The sequence below is a fragment of the Trichechus manatus genome, unplaced genomic scaffold, assembly GCF_000243295.1.
Source record: "Trichechus manatus latirostris isolate Lorelei unplaced genomic scaffold, TriManLat1.0 scaffold00075, whole genome shotgun sequence".
NCBI lineage: Eukaryota > Metazoa > Chordata > Mammalia > Sirenia > Trichechidae > Trichechus > Trichechus manatus.
In genome coordinates, this window is record NW_004444011.1 from 11,706,731 (window position 1) to 11,724,480 (window position 17,750).

Here is a 17,750-nt window from a genome sequence, read left to right on the forward strand (position 1 = left end):
GGAGACTCTATGGGGCAGTTCTACTCTGTCCCATCGTGTTGCTATGAGTTGGAATAGACTCCATGGCAAAGGGTATGCCTGTGGTTATAATCCCATTTGGGAATGCGTTGCCTTTGTTGTGTGAATGATACAGGATTAGTGTAGGGTGTGTCTTGAGTCAATCTATTTTGAGATATAAGAGATTAAAGCAAGCAAGTCAGCAAGCAGAGATAGGGAAAGAGAGATGCCAAGCCACATGAAGACTGCCCAGGAGCAGAAGGTCAAAGATAAAGACCTTCCTCCAGAGCTGACACAGAGAGAAAGCCTTCCCTTAGAGCCTGCACTCTGAATTCGGACTTCTAGCCTCCTAAACTGTGAGAAAATAAATCTCTGTTTGTTAAAGCCACCCACTTGTGGTATTTCCATTATAGCAGCACTAGATAACTAAGACAGCATTTGGTACTGCAAGAGTAGGGTGCTGCTCTAACAGATACCTAAAATGTGGAAGTCGTTTTGGAACTGGGCAATGGGTAGAGGCTGGAAGAGTTTTAAGGTGCCTAATAGTAAAAGGGAAACCCTGGTGGTGTAGTGGTTAAGAGCTATGTCTGCTCACGAAAAGGTTGGCAGTTCAAATCCACCAGGTGCTCCTCAGAAACTCTATGGGCAGTTCTACTCTGTCCTATGGGGTCGCTATGAATTGAAATTGACTCGACAGCAATGGATTAATAGTAAAAGCTAGACTGCCTTGAAGAGACTGTTGGTAGAATTATGGATGTCAAAAGCAATTCTGGTGAGGGTTCAGAGGGAAGTGAAGAGAGCTATAGAGAAAGTCTCTGTTATCTTAGAGAATATATATGGTGCCAGCAACAGAATGTTGCTAGAAATGTAGACACAAAATGTGCTTCTGGTGAGGCTTTAAAAGAAATTGATGAACATGTGACCGGACAATGGAAGAAGGGTGACACTTTTTATTCAGTGGCAAAGAAGTTGTCTGAATTATGTTCAGATGTTTTGTGGAAGGTAGAACTTGTAGGTGATGAACTTGAATATCTGGCTGATGAGATTTTTAAGCAAGATCTTAAAGGGGCTGTGTGGTTTCTCCTTGCCACTTATAGTAAAATGTGAGAGGAAAGAGATGGACTTAAAAATGAACTGTGCAAAATGAGGACAGAACTTAAAGATTTGGAAAATTCTGCTGTACAAACTAAGGACACGTGTCCCAGAGTGTTCATCAAGGACATCGCTACACAATCTTTTGTTAAAGAGATTAAGCCTGTAACTGATGGATCTAACCAACTACCACAGGAGAAAACACACTGACTCTGATTGAAGGGGACAGAGAAAGAATGAAAGGAAAGAATGCTCTCTGCCTCTTGGAATTCTACAGGCAGGTAACAGGCCGAAGGAGGTATATCTGTTGTCCTCCAAGAAAAGAAAAAGACCACCCCTGGAGCAGCTTGGAGATCAGCAGAACTGTTGGAAGGAGCATGGGAAGCAGGGCTTTCTTGGTTTCAAAGGGTATGGCCGTGGTTTCTTGGATCTCAAAGTGTGGGGCCACAGCTTCCTGGGTTTCAAAGAGTTGAATCTTTGCCAACTTGTTCCAGAGTGTAGGACTGCTGTTAATGTGTGCCAGGGGGATGGGGTCGCCACCCAAAGTTGAGAGGGTGGGGCTGCAACGCTCAAGGGATAGAAGAACAGGCCTGCCAGGGCCAAAGTGGGAGGGTCGCCACTCAGATGGACTAAGAGAATGAGGTCTCCCAAAGCTGAGGGAGTAGAGTTGCTGTCCCAGTGGGCCTGGAAGGCGGAGCTGAAGCCCAGGGCTAAGGGGCCTCCACTCAGAATCCAGAGGGTGTGGCCAACACCCAGAGTCTGGAGGGGAGGGCCATTGCCTAGACAGTTTCAGAGAACAGGATTATTTTCAAGCCTTGAGAGCTAATGTAATTTGTTCTGCTGGGTTTTGGACTTGCTTGGTGGCTGTTATCCCTTCTTTCCCTCCAATTTTTCCCATTTGTAATGGACTGTCTACCTTGTGCCTGTTCCGTCATTGTACTTTGGAAACAGATAGCTTGTATTCTAGATTTAACAGGCTCACAGATGAGGAGGAATTTTGCCCCAGAATGGAATATTCCTAAAGTCTCACCCATATTTGATTTAGATGATTCAGAAGATGAGATTTTGGACTTAGAGTTGATTTAAGACTTTTGGGATGATGTGATAGGGTAAATGTGTTTGCATATGGGAAGGACATGAATTGGGGGGTGCCAAAGGGTGGAATGTTATGGATTGAATTGTGTTTCCCAAAATATGTGTTCTGATTCCTAACCTCTATGCTTGTGGTTACAATCCCATTTGGGAATGGGCTGTCTTTGTTATGTGAATGAGAGAGGATTAGTGTAGGGTATGTTTTGAGTCAATCTCTTTTGAGCTATAGAAAGGTTTAAACAAGCAAGCAAGAAGCAGAGCTGAGGGAAGAGAGATACCAAGCCGCATGAAAATTGCCCAGAAGCAGAAGCTCAGAAGAGACAAGGACATTCCTCCAGAGCTGACAGAGAGAGAAAGGCTTCCCCTAAAGCTGGCATCCTAAATTCAAACTTCTAGCCTCAGAAACTGTGAGAGAATAAATTTGTTTGTCAAAGCCGTCTACTTGTGGTATTTCTGTTATAGCAGCACTAGATAACTAAAATAAATAATATTTCATGACAGGTAAAAATTATATGAAATTCACATTTCAGTGTCTATAAATAAAGTTTTAATGGAACACAGCTAAGCTTATTCATTTCTATATTATCTATGGCTACTTCCATGCTACCACGGTAGAGTTGGGTAGTACGACAGAGACTCTATGGAGTACAAAGCTTAAAATACATTCGGCCCTCCATATCTGCAGGTTCCACATCCACGGATTCAACCAACCACGGATTGAAAATATTCAGGAAAAAAAAAAAAGTTCCAAAAAGCAAAACTTGAATTTGCCATGTGCTGAGCACTACACTGAATCCACGGGAATGAAGTGATGTGTAGGCATACCCTGTTGTAGTCTCCCACAATTTCACAGATCCTCAGTCTCTCTACAGCACGGGTTGAGCATTGTCAGCCTCCCGTCTTGTCTTTATTCCCTAAACAATACAGTATAGCAACTATTTACACATCATTTACATTGCATTAGGTACTATATGTAATTTAGAGATGATTTAAAGTATACGGGAGGATGTATGTAGGTATTATGCAAATACTACACCATTTTATACAAGGGACTTGAGCACCCATGGATTTTGTCATCCATGGGGGTCTTGGAACCAATTCTCTGGGGATACCCAGGGATAATTGTATTTACAGTCTGGCTCTTTACAAAGTTTGCTGACTCTTGCCCTCGGGTTCTAGATACTGTTGCCTACCAGTTTTGTCTTGGCCAATTCTTCAACCAATTCCACTTTTTACTCACTCTTATCCCCCTTTTTCTTGTTCTGTCACTACACAAGGGCCAAACTTTATTTTGAATATGTCTGGTAAGGAAACAAGTTCATTTCAGAAAAAAAAAAAAAAAAAAAAAAAAGGCAGCCTCCTCTTTGCTGCCATCTTGTGTTGGTATAATATCATTAAACCAAGTAACCCAGGCCTTTATGGGACTGAGCAATCTTATGACTTCCTAACCTGGGGAGAGCTGAGTTTGTCTTAATACCATTAAAAAATTTCTGGACCACTAAAAGTGGCAAGTGCAGTTAGAGGGAAACCTAAAAAATTATTTTCATATATTTGCCTATTGTAGATATTTCGTATTAGTGGCAATGTATAGAGACTAAAGTTTATTAGTGTTTAGCAAGAATAGGAAGGAGGAAGAAAGAGGGAGTCATTGCTTAGAGGGCACTGGGCTTCTCTTAAGGGAGGTGGAAAAATCTGGAAACAGTGGTGATTGCATAACATTAATGTCACTGAATTGTTCATGTAAAAAAGTGTTGAAATGACAAATGTTTGTTATATATATGTATACTTAGCACAATAAAATAAATAATAATAATAAAATTATTTTTATGGAAGACTAGGAAACAACTCATCTGTCCAATTTGCTTGTTATAAAAACATTCATAGAAAATTACAAGGAAAAAACTAAAATATTGAGAGGTTATTTCTAGGTGGTTAAATCGCGGATAATTTTTTCTCTACTTTGCATTTTTCTGTATTTTCTAAATTTTCAATAAAGAATATGTTAGAAACTTTTGAAATAGTATTTTTTTCTGATTTTTAAAAGTTATATGCATATATAACTATATAGTTATATGCATATCTATATATACATCAGGATGTATATATAGATATGCTTTCATAAACATACTTTTACTTGAATCCACAATCAACACCCACGAAAGCAGCGGTCAAGAAATCAGATGACTTATTAGATTGAGCGAATCTGCCACAAAAAACCTCTTTGAAGTGTTAAAAAGCAAAGCTGTCACTTTGAGGACTAAGGTGCACCTGACCCAAGCCGTGGTATTTTCTGTCGCCTCATATGCATGCGAAAGCTGGACAATGAATAAGGAAGATCAAAGAAGAGTTGATGCCTTTGAATTATGGTGTTGGCGAAGAATATTGTATATACTATGGACTGTCAGAAGAATGAACAAATTTGTCCTGGAAGAAATAATGCCAGAATGCTCTTTAGAAGCGGGGATGGTGAGACTTCATCTCATGTACTTTGGACATGTTATCAGGAGGGACCAGTGCCTGGAGACAGACATCAGGCTTGGTAAAGTAGAGGCTCAGCGAAAAAGAGGAAGACTTTCAACGACTTGGACTGACACAGTGGCTGCAACAGTAGGCTCAAGCATAACAACGATCATGAGGATGGCACAGGACCGGGCAGTGTTTTGTTTTGTTTTGCTCTACATAGGGTCGCTATGAGTCAGAACCAACTCGATGGCACCCAACAACAACTATATGTGTGTGTGTGTATATATATATATATATATATATTATATATAGATATAGTTTAGTTTACATATATATATATATATATACTTTAGTTTACATATATATATGTAAAGGTTTTGAAAAATACAATAAAGGAACTAAATTCACCCCAAATCCCACTATCCCAAGATAGACACTATTCCTATTTTGATGTATTTCCATTGAGTCTTATTTATTCTAATTTATTTATTTAAAGGGGGATTAATAATGAATTTTACATAATGGTAGTCTATAAAATTTCAGTCTGGCTTTTTTCACTTTAGGCTTGTAAGCCTTTCCTTAAGTTATTAAAAGTCTTCAAAATATTTATTATTGGTGACAAAATATTCTATCACTTATGTTTATAGTAAAAAGAAAAATTCTTTGTTTATAGTAAGAAGAAAATCTTCTATTTTAGGTAAGCTTGTGAATCATCATTCACCCCTGGAATGAACTTCACACCTTGGCCCGAAGAACAGAGGCACAGACTGAAGGCTTTCGGCATTACTGGTGGCCTAAGATTCTCGCGGCATGGAGCAATAGTATAAAATGAAAAGTGACATCGTCTGGACTGACTTTGGGGTAAAGGATTAGAATTTCTGACATACTTGTCAATCATCTGGAAATATCTTAAGCGATTTTCAGTCATTGTCATGAGTTGGCATTTGTTCCCTGATTCCCAGAAAGTCTGTTAGATGTGAGAGAACAAACCAAACCTAACCAAACCAAACCCGCTGCTGTCGAGTAGATTCCGACTCATAGTGACACTATAGAACAAGTACCTTCTAATTCAAACTCACCCTCTCAGAGCTGTGCTCAAGATGACAACAACCTCCCTGCCCTCAGTCTTCGTCCCTAGTCTGTCTTTTAATGTCTGACCCACTTCGTGTGTAGCTAGACATCTTTACTCTAGTTTCTCCAGAAACTGAAATGTGTACAACCATAATCTTGATTCTCAGTAAATATCCACATACTCTGGTTTATTTTCATCTAACTATATTCAGGCTTCCTAAGATGAAAAATGAAATTCAAACCAGATATTTATATTTCTTAAGATAGAATATAGAACAACTAATAAGGCATACACGATGCTTTGTGCCAGGGGTTCTTAAATCATGTGAGTTAAACTGATGTTTTCCTACTCCGACAATAAAAAAAGGTGCAGATCGGCAAACATCTCAATATTCTAACGAAATTAGAAAAAAGTTTCAACTTCGAGTTTAATCTGCACAAAACTTTCTGGTAATGGATGAGGGACATATTCTCGAAGAAGCTATAAAAAATATCACTCTTTTTATCTGTCACATGCATACAGATTTAAATGAGACTCAAACAAACCTGTTGCTGTGCAAGGGAATGAATCGTATTTTTTAAAAATGCATTAAAAGACCTAGCTCTCACAGGCGGGCAAAATTACAGTAGAACTTACTAGGTAATGTCTGGCATATATAGCCTCGCTTACTGTCACAAGTATCATCCATCCATTTTCCTGCATCCCTTGATTTGCCTCCAATAATAACAACACAGTCAGCCTGTATATTTATGGAGAAAGGAAAAGAAAACAAGTATGAATCAGCAATTATTTAAGTCAATTCATTAATAAGATTTTTAAAAATCCTTCATTATCCACAACCTCCAAATTTTAAGACCTTCCAAATTCATTTCCAGTATGTTAAATCCATCATTACATTTTATGCAACTACATCCACTTTCCAAGTAATCCCTCACATCTGAACTCTTGATACCTGAATTGAAAAAAAAAAATAGATTTGGATAAATTTTGGAGATAGGCCTGAGATCCCTTGCAATCCAAAATGTTATCAATCACTATCAAAACTTAGGAACCAAATAGATTAAGAGAACATAATATCCTCTGTATATGAATTCTCACTATCCAAACCCAGAAATATAGTTAAAGGAAAATAAGAACAACCTATATTTTTTCATTGCTAACTTAATTTATAAAAGCATTATTATTGGTTCATAATTAATTGCTAGCATGACCTGAAAGCTTTACCCTTATAATCTTACAGGGGAGGGCTGGGAAAAAAATTCTATTTTTCAGTTATGAGTATGTTTGCAATTTCAAGCTTCCTTAGGATAGTCTATGTCATGGATTGAATTGTGTCCCCCAAAAATATGCATCAAGTTGGTTAGGCCATGATCCCCAATATTGTGTGGTTGTCTTCCATTTTATGATTTTTCTATATGTTATAAAACCATAATCTCTGCCTGTGGTTAAAGAAGATTAGGGTGGCATGTAACACCCTTGCTCAGGTCACATCCCTGATTCAATGTAAAGGGAGTTTCCCTGGGGTGTGGCCTGCACCACCTTTTATCTTACAAGAGATAAAAGGAAAGGGAGGCAAGCTGAGAGTGGGGGACCTTATACCACCAAGAAAGCAGCACCAGGAGCAGAGCACGTCCTTTGGACCTGGGGCCCCTGTGCAGAGAAGCTCCTAGTCCAGGGGAAGATTGATGACAAAGTGCTTCCACTAGAGCTGACAGAGAAGAGAAAGCCTTTGTCTGGAGCTGATGCCCTGAATTTGGACTTCTAGCCTACTAGACTGTGAGAGAATAAGCTTTCTCTTTGTTAAAGCCATGCACTTGTGATATTTCTGTTATAGCAGCACTAGATAACTAAGACAGTCTGTAAGCTTAAAATGAGCAAAAAAGACAGACCAGAGTTTTCACCCAGTGTCAGAGGAAGATTCTGATTATATCATATGCTGCGTTCTTTTAATCTACCAGCTATCGTAATCATATACTTACACTGTTTTAAGTTCTTTACATGTATTAACTTATTTAAACTCACATCTATCCTATGAGGCAGGTACTATAATTATGCTCATTTTACAGACGGGAGAAATGAGGCACTGAGATATTAAATAACTTGCCCAAGGTCACACAGCTAATAAGAGTTAAAATTCAAACCCCAGGCATTCAGGCTCTGAGCCTACACCTTAACCACTTGCTATGCTGCTTCTCACTGAGTGAGGGATGCAAGGTGTGCTGGGGGCAGAAATGCTCTTAGAAAGGTTTTCTTATTGATAAAGAGACACAAAGGATAGTAAGGTTGGATGCTGTCTTGAATAGAGGCGATGCCTGAAACTTATGTATCTGTCATGCAGTAATGAAGAGAGCTAGGCCAGCATGCCAAAGATGCAGAGCAGCAAAATGGAAAGAACCTGGGTCCTTGATAAAGTTGTTAAGCCACATATTATATTTTATCAATTTTAAGACATGCATTTGTCATATTTTAACATTTCTAAAATAAGAGATACACATCATAATCAATAGCATATCAGAGTTTGATTGGCAGGGCTTTTTTATATTACATAAAATAATGGTGAATTTTTCAATCACTGGCATCTTAGACTCAATGAAATATAGTAAATAACCTCTCTGACTCTGGACTTTTTATCATGTCAGACAATATACTTATCTTACTGTTTAAACTGACTGACCTGTGATTTTCTTGTACAGATAGCTGAGAGTGTCAGTCCAGATGCACACCTGGCCTTCCATAGAACTGAGCCGACACTACCACTGCCTAGCCATGTGGATGATTAGGGGCATGGACATAGTGGCCAGCCTCTGGGGATTTCCTACAGGTACAAGGCCACAAATTACCCCAATAGCTACAGATGGCCCAGTTCAACAGGAATTTGGTTTTTGATCAGTTAAGTTTCACCTCTATCTTCCATCCACTTCCCCCTTCCTTTTGAAACTTGATATGCATAAAATGCATGCTTAGAATGTACATGCTCTCCTTCTGTCTCCTCTGGCTCTCTCTCTCCCGCATTGTCTCTCTCTCATATACACACATACAACACACATACACATGCTCCCTCATACCCCATCAGACATTCATTCTGGGAGGTACATTTACTCCATTGTCACGCAGACTGACACATTCCTGATCTTTTTGTCTCATTCATATGCACTTAACCTGCAAGGTCACACTCCTTTTCTAAGTGTGCTAAAACCTGTGCTTTATGCATGGCAGAATGCCATTACACTTTGTTTCCAAAGGTGAAACTATTACTCCAGCAGGGGTCATCAAACTACAGCTGAAGGTCCACCACTTGCTTTTGTAAATAAAGTTTAATTGGAGCATAGCCATGCTCTTCTGTCTACATATTGCCTATGGCTGCTTTCTCACTACAAAAGCTGAGGAACTGCAAGAGAGACTTCATGGTCACAAACCAAAACCACTTGCCGTTCAGTAGATTTCAACTCATGGTGACCCCATGTGTATCAGAGTAGAATTGTGCTCCAAAGGGTTTTCAATGGCTGATTTTTCAGAAGATCACCCAGCCTTTCTTCTGAAGTTCCTCTGTGTAGGCTCAACCCTCCAATCTTTCAGTTAGCAGCTGAGCATGTTAATCATTTTTACCACCAAAGACTCCAAACCTCACTTTCATTAGGCTAGTCCTTTACAGAAAGTTTGCCAACCTCTGAAATCCATCTCAACCCAAAAGCAGGGTTTTTCACTTTTGCTTCTTTACAAATTTTTTTTTTAAATCTTTTATTTTCTTCGAGTACTGTCTAAATCAAGCTCATTACATTTCTCCTGAAATTGCCATTCCTTCCATTCCAACCTTCATATCTGATCCATCTGGTCTACCCTCATATCTCTCTGGTTCTGATGGAGAAGAGGTAGCAGAAACATTTTAAGATAGAGCCAGCAATCTAATTTGAAACGTGACCTTTTGTTCATTTAAAGTAAGAGAATGGTGCTTGGGGAGAGGTCATTAGGATAGCCAGAAATAAAGATAGCTGACTTCATAAAATCATTCTATTCTTCCACGGCTGGAGTCCCAATATTTCATTGTATTTATTCTTACAGTTACCTTCTATTTATGGTGAATAATAGCAGCTTTCCACTTTTTTCCACCTATAAAGTTTTCCTTTAAAATAAATTTATACCAAAAAAAAGAGAGTAGACTTTTTTTAATGTTAAGTCAACAATAGTACATAATGTTAATGTTGTGCGCCACTGAGTCAATTCCGACTCATAGCGACCTTACAAGCACAGAGTAGAACTGTCCCACAGGGTTTACTAGGTTGTAATCTTTAGGGGAGCAAACTGTCAAGTCTTTTCTCCCATGGAACTGCTGGAGGGTTCAAACTGTTAACTTTCCCCATTAGCAGCCAAGCACTTAACCACTGCGCCACCAGAGCTCCTTACAGTACACAACAGTGATAAACAAATACAGCAAAAAACGGAGAGATTGACGCTTGGGAAGCACAGCTTTATCCCTGAGCCACAACTCTCTCAGGCCTGTACTACAGCTACTTTCGTCTTCTCAACCTCCCTGCCTCTAGCCTCCTTACCCCATGAGGCCCAACTATCGGGCATCCCCTGTCCTACATTTCATACTCTCCACTCATCCCTATCTTCCTTCTTAACTTTCCTTATCTTCCATTATCTTGCTCAGAGTTTCTGCTCTGCTCAAGAAAACCTGTACAGAACAAATTTGTTGCCACTACTAAACACGTGCAAAAAGTTTGCTCCCCATTCTCATTATCAAACTGTATTTAGTCCTTCTGGTTTTCAAGTCATGAAATTTTAACAAAATGGTATGTATGCTTTGATTTCTATTTCAATACAAATGTTATATGTTTACATGCATCAAGAAAATTCTAGAAGTAAATTCAGCAAAAAGTCTATGTGGCTTTTTTTTCCTGGATGGTGAGATTACAGATTTTGTTTCCATTTCTCTATATGTTCTAAAAACAATAAAACTTGTGCAATAATGTTTTTTGTTTGTTTTACATAAAACTCACCTCTCATCCATTAAATCTTCCTAAGCAAACTCTACTTCACTATTTTAGTTTCTTCAATAAGCTTTCATCCCTCATTATATAATGAAGATCCAAAGAATTCCTCCACAGAAAATCATTTACCCATCACCAAAGTGTATCTACCCTGCACATAGCTACCAAATTAATTATCATTAAAATGTCATTTTGATCAGATTCTTTTTCTACTCAAACCTTTTTTCACTGCCTATCTGAGAAAGTCCGAACTCCTCCACTGAACATCCAAATCTCTAAATTCTGCTTTCCATCTTTCAAAGCTTACTTCTACTTCTTTTCTGCTTAAAACTCTTGTTACATCCAAAATCATTTACTCCTGCCCAAACGTACTTTGTCCTTTTTCTTGAAAACTTTGCTCACCTTGCCCACTCAACATGGCCTCCCTCATCCTCTTTCAAAGTTGTCCTGGTCATTACATTTTAAGTTTCTTGAGAAAGACTCATAGCTGATTCTTTTTCATATACTTTCTCTCCACCAGGGCATGCAAAGACAGTGCTTTGTACAAATGAAGGGCTCCATGGATACACGTTGGCTGATACAATCACTTCATCCCACAGTGAGTTTCTTCCTCTTAGCTACTACAGTGCTTTGTAGCTGATCTTGTCATTATTTACTTTTATTTCTTTACTATCTTCTTTGATATATAAGACTTGCAGTCTAGCTTAAGGGTAAACTCCTTTAAGATAAGAACAAAATCTTATGTTTCTGTATGTTTTTCTCATTGCTTAGCATGGTGTTTGACATTGATTGGTTGACCATTCAATATGTACAGATAGAAGAAGTCATAGTCTCTCTCTTAACTTAATGTACAAAGGCACTTAGCACAGTGGCTGGCACACAATAAGCACTCTATAAATATTAGCTCAATAGTGATGATGATGCTATCTTTAAACGTAGTAGTAGCTCCCAGACCTACACACCAAATACTACAATGGCTTCAAGAGTTTAGGCACAGCTAATGCAAAGAAAGCTGGTAACACTAGATTCAACTGTATGTTCAGACCACACGGTAGTCCCAGAATGGAGCTGGGTTTCCCTACCCCTAAAACACATTTCCCTCACCCCCACATACACACCCAAGCCATAGAATTCTTAACTGAATTTATATTCCTTCCCTCAAGGCTGGCTCAGTCTGAAACAGTTAAAATCCTCTGGTAGGTTTGTCACAGATGATTAATCACTAATATGATGACTTTGAGCAAGCTGGTTGTGTAGAGAGATGACCTGAAATCGATACCTACATCTTCATAAGACAGACTGCTTCTTCTTCCGCCAGGATAACCTTTCCCCCAGTTTGTATAATCAACTCCCTGCTGATCCGTCCAAAGGAACGTGTGCTCTGAATTGACATCATTCAGCCCAGTCCAGGCATTAAAATTGGAGCCCTTCATTTGATAGGTAAGAAATGCTGGAAGAAAGTTTCACAAAATAATTTTAAACTTTGTGGGAAAAGTCTCAAAATGTGGGAAGTATCCAAAATGTTAATTGCAAAATACTGAACATGTCATTAATGTCTTTATTATTATTTAAAAGTACCTACCGTGATACAAACACCTTCTAACCTTAGCATAGCGTTACGACTTCAGCTTTCAACTTTGAAAAGTTTCTCACAGTAAAATTCTAGGTTTTTTTTTTTTTTTTTAAATGTTAATCTAGGCCACTGTATATGGTTGTACAAGCTGTGCCCTGCCTAAGGGACTGGATCAAGGAAGCCAAAGGGAGCTGAAATCCAGGCCTCTCCTCACTTTCCATTTTATACACCTTGATCTGGGTTGTGTTTAGCTACCATCCACAGGAAGAGGTGCTTTTTTCTAATTCAAAACATCATATGGGCTAGCAGTTGTCCTGAATTTATAAATAAGATACTCTGGTTATAATAACTAGGGGGGAGAGAACAGTTAACCCAGAAAAGTTTTGTAAATAGAAACTATTGGTCAAAACCAGAAGTATTAGTTTGTCAAGTTATCAATACCTCAAGCTGACAAACCGCAAGAGCAACCAAACTGAGATTCCTTCTAGGGGCCAGTCCTATGCAGAGTGTGCTTGGGCTGGGGCACACCCTGATACTTAAGTGTTCACATCATGGGGCAAGAAGACCTAGAGAAATTCAGAGAAGATAGTACAAATATGGCGTCTTGCTTATTTGTCAATTTCTGTGGCAGAGAGGATGGTGTCAGATATCTAGAAGCTGTAAAAGGTTTAAATGTATACAGCCCTGTTCCCTCTCCTTTAGCCCTTTCTGATCACTCGTCTTTCAGTGGAGGCCTACACGTTGCTATGATGCTGATCAGGTTGCAGCGGAGCTTGCAGACTAAGACAAATTAGAAAGAAAGGCCTGGTGATCTACTTCCAAAAATTAGCCAATGAAAACCCTATGAGCACAAGGGTCTGATCCACAACCAATCATGGGGATGGCGCAGGACCAGGCAGCATTTAGTTTCATTGTGCGTGGGGTCACCATGAGTTGGGGCCAACTCGAAGGCAGCAATTGCCTTCTGCCAGGAGCAGTGGGCTCCTACGTGGATGAGCACCTACTCTGTGGAACAACAATTTGCAAACACTTAACCTTAACCATGTCTCCTGAATGTAAATAGGAAATGAAATTACTAAGCACTTGGGATTGCTAATAGAAAATTCAAAATAGATGAAAGCCCACAAAGATATAATTATCTGTTTCTTTGCGAACAAGCAACTCCACAGAACAAAGTAAAAAAAAAAAAAAAAAAAATCCTTCCAACAATTTTCACAGAGAGATGAGCACAGACAGATTTATTTGTTTCCTAAAGAAGAACATAACTTTTGCCTGATCCCCAACCTAAAAAGTGGAAAAGCTCTACCTGCCAATATTTAGCACTGATTTTTTTTCTGCCAACAACCATAGTAAGAAATCAACAACATGTGCCTGTTTTGCCAGGAATAATGTTATTTTATCTGAAAATTGTTTCCTTCTGCACATCTCTATTACCCAGGTTATAATTTTGTTATGCCAGGAATCAGCACTTTGTGGTTAAGAGAGGAACTCAATTATTGTGTTTCTCTACTGGGTAGCTAATCCCAAAATGTGGTAAGCCAGTTAGAGAGATGTGAAAGTTGTATTCTTACAATTTTTATTGTGTGCTATGGTTTGACCTTTTTCTTTCAATGTCTGGCAAGTTCCTGAACTTGTCAAAAGTTCTCAGAGAAAGATTGGTTGATTTATTGTACGCTGTGTTCTAAAAGATTCCATGGCAGCCTTTATAGAGCAAAATAAGCATTTGGGAAATAGCCATACAGGATTCCAGTATCTTTCTTCCTCTTATAATTTTTGAGATGTATCAATTTTTTCCAGTAAATGATTTTGGAAGTCAAAATCCTCAGAACCAAAAGGAAACAAAAAAGCTTATCCAGTCCACATCTCCCCTCTATAACATGCTCATAAATTCGTAAATACAACAAACACTTATTGGGCATCTTTTATGCTACATGCCAGCCAAAACATGTGACTCCAGAGCATCCATCTGAGTACCTTCACATTTAAGCATTTTCAAAGCCTTTTAGAAAACTCACCTTCCTCACAAAGCAGCCATCCAGTCAGTTCTATTTGTTAGAACTACCCCCTCATTTTGAGCCTGAATGTCCCTGTAACTTACACTCATTGATTCTAAATCTTCCTTCTGGGGTCACATAGGATAATCCTTCAGGGTCTACATCCTCTCTTTTGAGACTGTGTAACCTAAAAGTCTTTCAAACATTACTCACGTGCCATGGTGTCCACATTCTTCATCAGTTTAATCACTGTCATTTGAATCGGCTTTAGTTGGTCAACATCGTTCTTCAAGGGACAAGTCACAAACTGAACCTAATAGGTTCTTCAAGTATGGTCAGTGCCATGCAAAAGTGCTTTTCCTTTGACAGCAGTCTAGTAACAACTTTCACAATCTGCTTGCTATATAGATAGTTGAGTTTTCTCCTATTCTATACTTCTTCATAATTCTGGCTTTTTCTTACATGTTTTATTGAAGTTTTTTCTCAATTTTATCAAAGTTTGTATTTAAAAATCAGTTTTATTATATTAAAATTATGTGATCAAGTGACTAGAGGTGCAATAAATGGAAAAATGCATTTCTTATTTTATTCCTAGAACTAGTCTATTTCTTTGGCTATTTGAGAAGCAAGCGGATTTGGTAGGAACAGGATGGGATTTAAGCTGGATAGACTTAGGTTCGATTGCCAACTCTACTGCTTACCAGGCAAGCTCCTTGACTCAAGCCTCTCTGAAGCTCATTTCCTCATTCATAAAGTAGGGGTAATAATATCTGATTCGCAGGGTTGTTATAAAAGAAAAGAGACTTTACATGTAAAATACCCAACATGGTGCCTACAACTGAATGGAACAGTTCTCAATAAATATTTGATTTTTCCCTACCTACTTTTTACTCTGGAAAACTAAAAAATCATTTACTATCAGCAGTACTCTACCATTTTATAGAGAAAATTACATATTTAAACGTGTCATCAGTTGTAAAATGGCCTGCATACCTTGCTCTTTTTCATTGCGTATGGATACCAGATTTCCTCCAAATCCTATGCAAGCCTTTCGTGCTTCTTGCCAATTTTTTCTTTCTTCTTCAATAAATCCAAAGATTTTTAAACACTGAAATGGAAGGAAAAAAAACGTAAAAAAAAAATTGGGGTTAACTAAAGATAAGTCTACTTAAAAAAAAACTAAAATTATTCATAAAGATTATAGCTAAATATAAAATTTCTAACAACCAAATAGAGTTTGTTTGTTTTGTTAATTTTAAGACACAGACAGGTTCTTTACAACATTTTATGGATCACATTCTTCGTTGGGACAAATGGTAACTTTATTTGGATAATACCTCCTAGTATGCTCTCAATTTCTAGAGAATTTGTCTTGGGAATCTCTACCTAGTCTTAACAAATAATTTCTAAAGTGATGAGGTAAGCAAAAGTTAGCTTTGAGCTGAAAGATTTGCATTGTCGCTCTGCATGTTGATTGATGCCAAGACTGAAACTAATTCTCCTAGTACCTTGTTATTGTAAAATTTCCAACCTTCCTCACAACCACCTTTGACTGGGGGTGTGGTAGGAAGAACTGTGGCATTGATGCTGCTATTATGCCGCTGGCAAATGAAGGCATGTGGATAACCACAATTAATGTCATTCCAAAACCCTGGAAAAGAAAAGAATAGTTACGTTAGATTTACATGTTTAAGTTTAGAAACATTTATTCAATTTTAAAAAATGTATTCATATTTTATAAGCATTCTCAAAAATTGTTTAGACTACAATCTTTTCCATAACTGACTAGAAGAATTTATGCAATATCCCTTTGCTCCTTGTCATAAGCTAAAAATAGTAAACTTCATACAGTGGTTTTTATGAAGCAAGCAAGTACTTGGTGTTTCAGATACATTATCTAATACCTAAACTTTATATTTAGCAAACATCTGCTTAGTGTTTTAGGTGTATTATCTCATTTAATTTTCTCAACAACAGATCAGATAAGTTCTATTGTGATTTCCTTTTTACAGATAAGGCGCTGGAGAGAGAAATGGAAAGAAATAGATAAACATACTCTGCATATTTTCCTCAAATCAGAACGTGAAAACAATGTTTCAAAATATGTGAAGTGAAAAGATTGACAATGTCATGCCTTAGAGTAAATGTTAAACCTCCCCTTCTCTTTACAATTTGAACAAGTTACGCTGCTAACATTAGAATTCTTTATTCTCTCCTTTTCTTGCCTGATAAAAGTACACAACTTGCTCATTTTAACCTAGGGCTGTAGGAAATGATACATCACACCACAAGGCAAATTCAAAAAGATCTTTATGTTGTCTACCTGAATTTGAATACATGGCTACACAGTTTTCATCATCATTTGCAAAATTGGGTTCACCTGTGGCCCAAGCCACATAATCCACTTTGCTTCCATCCACCCAACTGGAAAAGAAAATTCAGACCGTTTACATCAATCCAGTTGTTACAATAATTGGCTACAGTCTAGTAGGGGGGAACAGGCAAATCAATCAATATGAAGGGAGCACAGGGTGCTAAGAGAACAGAGGACCTAGGGGGTACTTTCAGGAACCCCCTCCCCCCTCAATTCCTCAGTTCTTTGTGCTTCCCTTCTCACTGTGCTCCTTTGTAGCAAGCCCAACACCTTGGCTAGTCTGGCTTCTTTTCCCTCCCAGGAAGAAGCTACTTTTGTTCGTAAAGTGGGAGAAACAATAGGGAATCCCAGTTCTACTCTGGAAGTGGGTCAGAAGCAAAAATCCTTCCACAGTATTCCTCAGACATGAGTCTCACAAAACAACACTACCCACAGAGAGGCAGAGAATCTAGAGCTTCTCATGAGACCATTCACTGATTTTCACATTTACTCTGGATTCACCTCAGTCATGTAAGTCAATGCTTATTTTCTTAAATTCTAGAAATTCAGAAACTGCACCAGCTGGAAGGGGACCTAGAGATTATCTAATTTGGCCCTCTCATTTTGCAGATGAGAAAATGGGTGCTTGTCTAAGGAGCATCAAGCATTTCTGTTCTTTAAAAATAACCAGCTTGAGCTTAGGTCTTTATAGTTCAAAAATGGCAATAATGACCTGTTGCCATTGATTCAATTCCGACTCATAGCAACCTTATCGGACAGAGTAGAACTGCCCAATAGGGTTTCCAAGGAGTGGCTGGTGGATTAGAACTGCTGACCTTTTGGTTAGCAGCCAAGCTCTTAACCACTGTACCACCAGGCTTCCTAGCAATAATAGTCACATGAAACATGTGGCTAAAACATCTGTCCAAGAGCCAGGAATACATATCTGCTCATCAAACTCAGGAGAACACACATATTAATGAATAAGAAGCAAAAAAGTACTAATTTCCTCCCTCCGGAAGCCTTCCCTGGCCCTGTATCTAATGGAAAATAGTACAGTCAGTCCTTTGAAGGGAAAGCATTTCGTGCAGTAGAAAGAGTATTTCAAAGTAGTGCTGCTAGA

The 17,750-nt window shown here is 38.4% G+C and overlaps 1 protein-coding gene across 1 annotated transcript in view; it reads right to left on the reverse strand.

The window, feature by feature from the left end:
* Positions 1–17,750, reverse strand: part of MRC1 (mannose receptor C-type 1) — a 127,057-nt gene that overhangs the window by 13,500 nt on the left and 95,807 nt on the right. The window contains exons 19-23 of the mRNA XM_023735071.1: positions 16,598–16,698; positions 15,783–15,925; positions 15,268–15,382; positions 11,991–12,157; positions 6,353–6,455 (exon numbers count right to left, since the gene is read on the reverse strand). Coding sequence (XP_023590839.1) covers positions 6,353–6,455; positions 11,991–12,157; positions 15,268–15,382; positions 15,783–15,925; positions 16,598–16,698 — 629 coding nt within the window. The remainder of the gene's footprint in view (positions 1–6,352; positions 6,456–11,990; positions 12,158–15,267; positions 15,383–15,782; positions 15,926–16,597; positions 16,699–17,750) is intronic.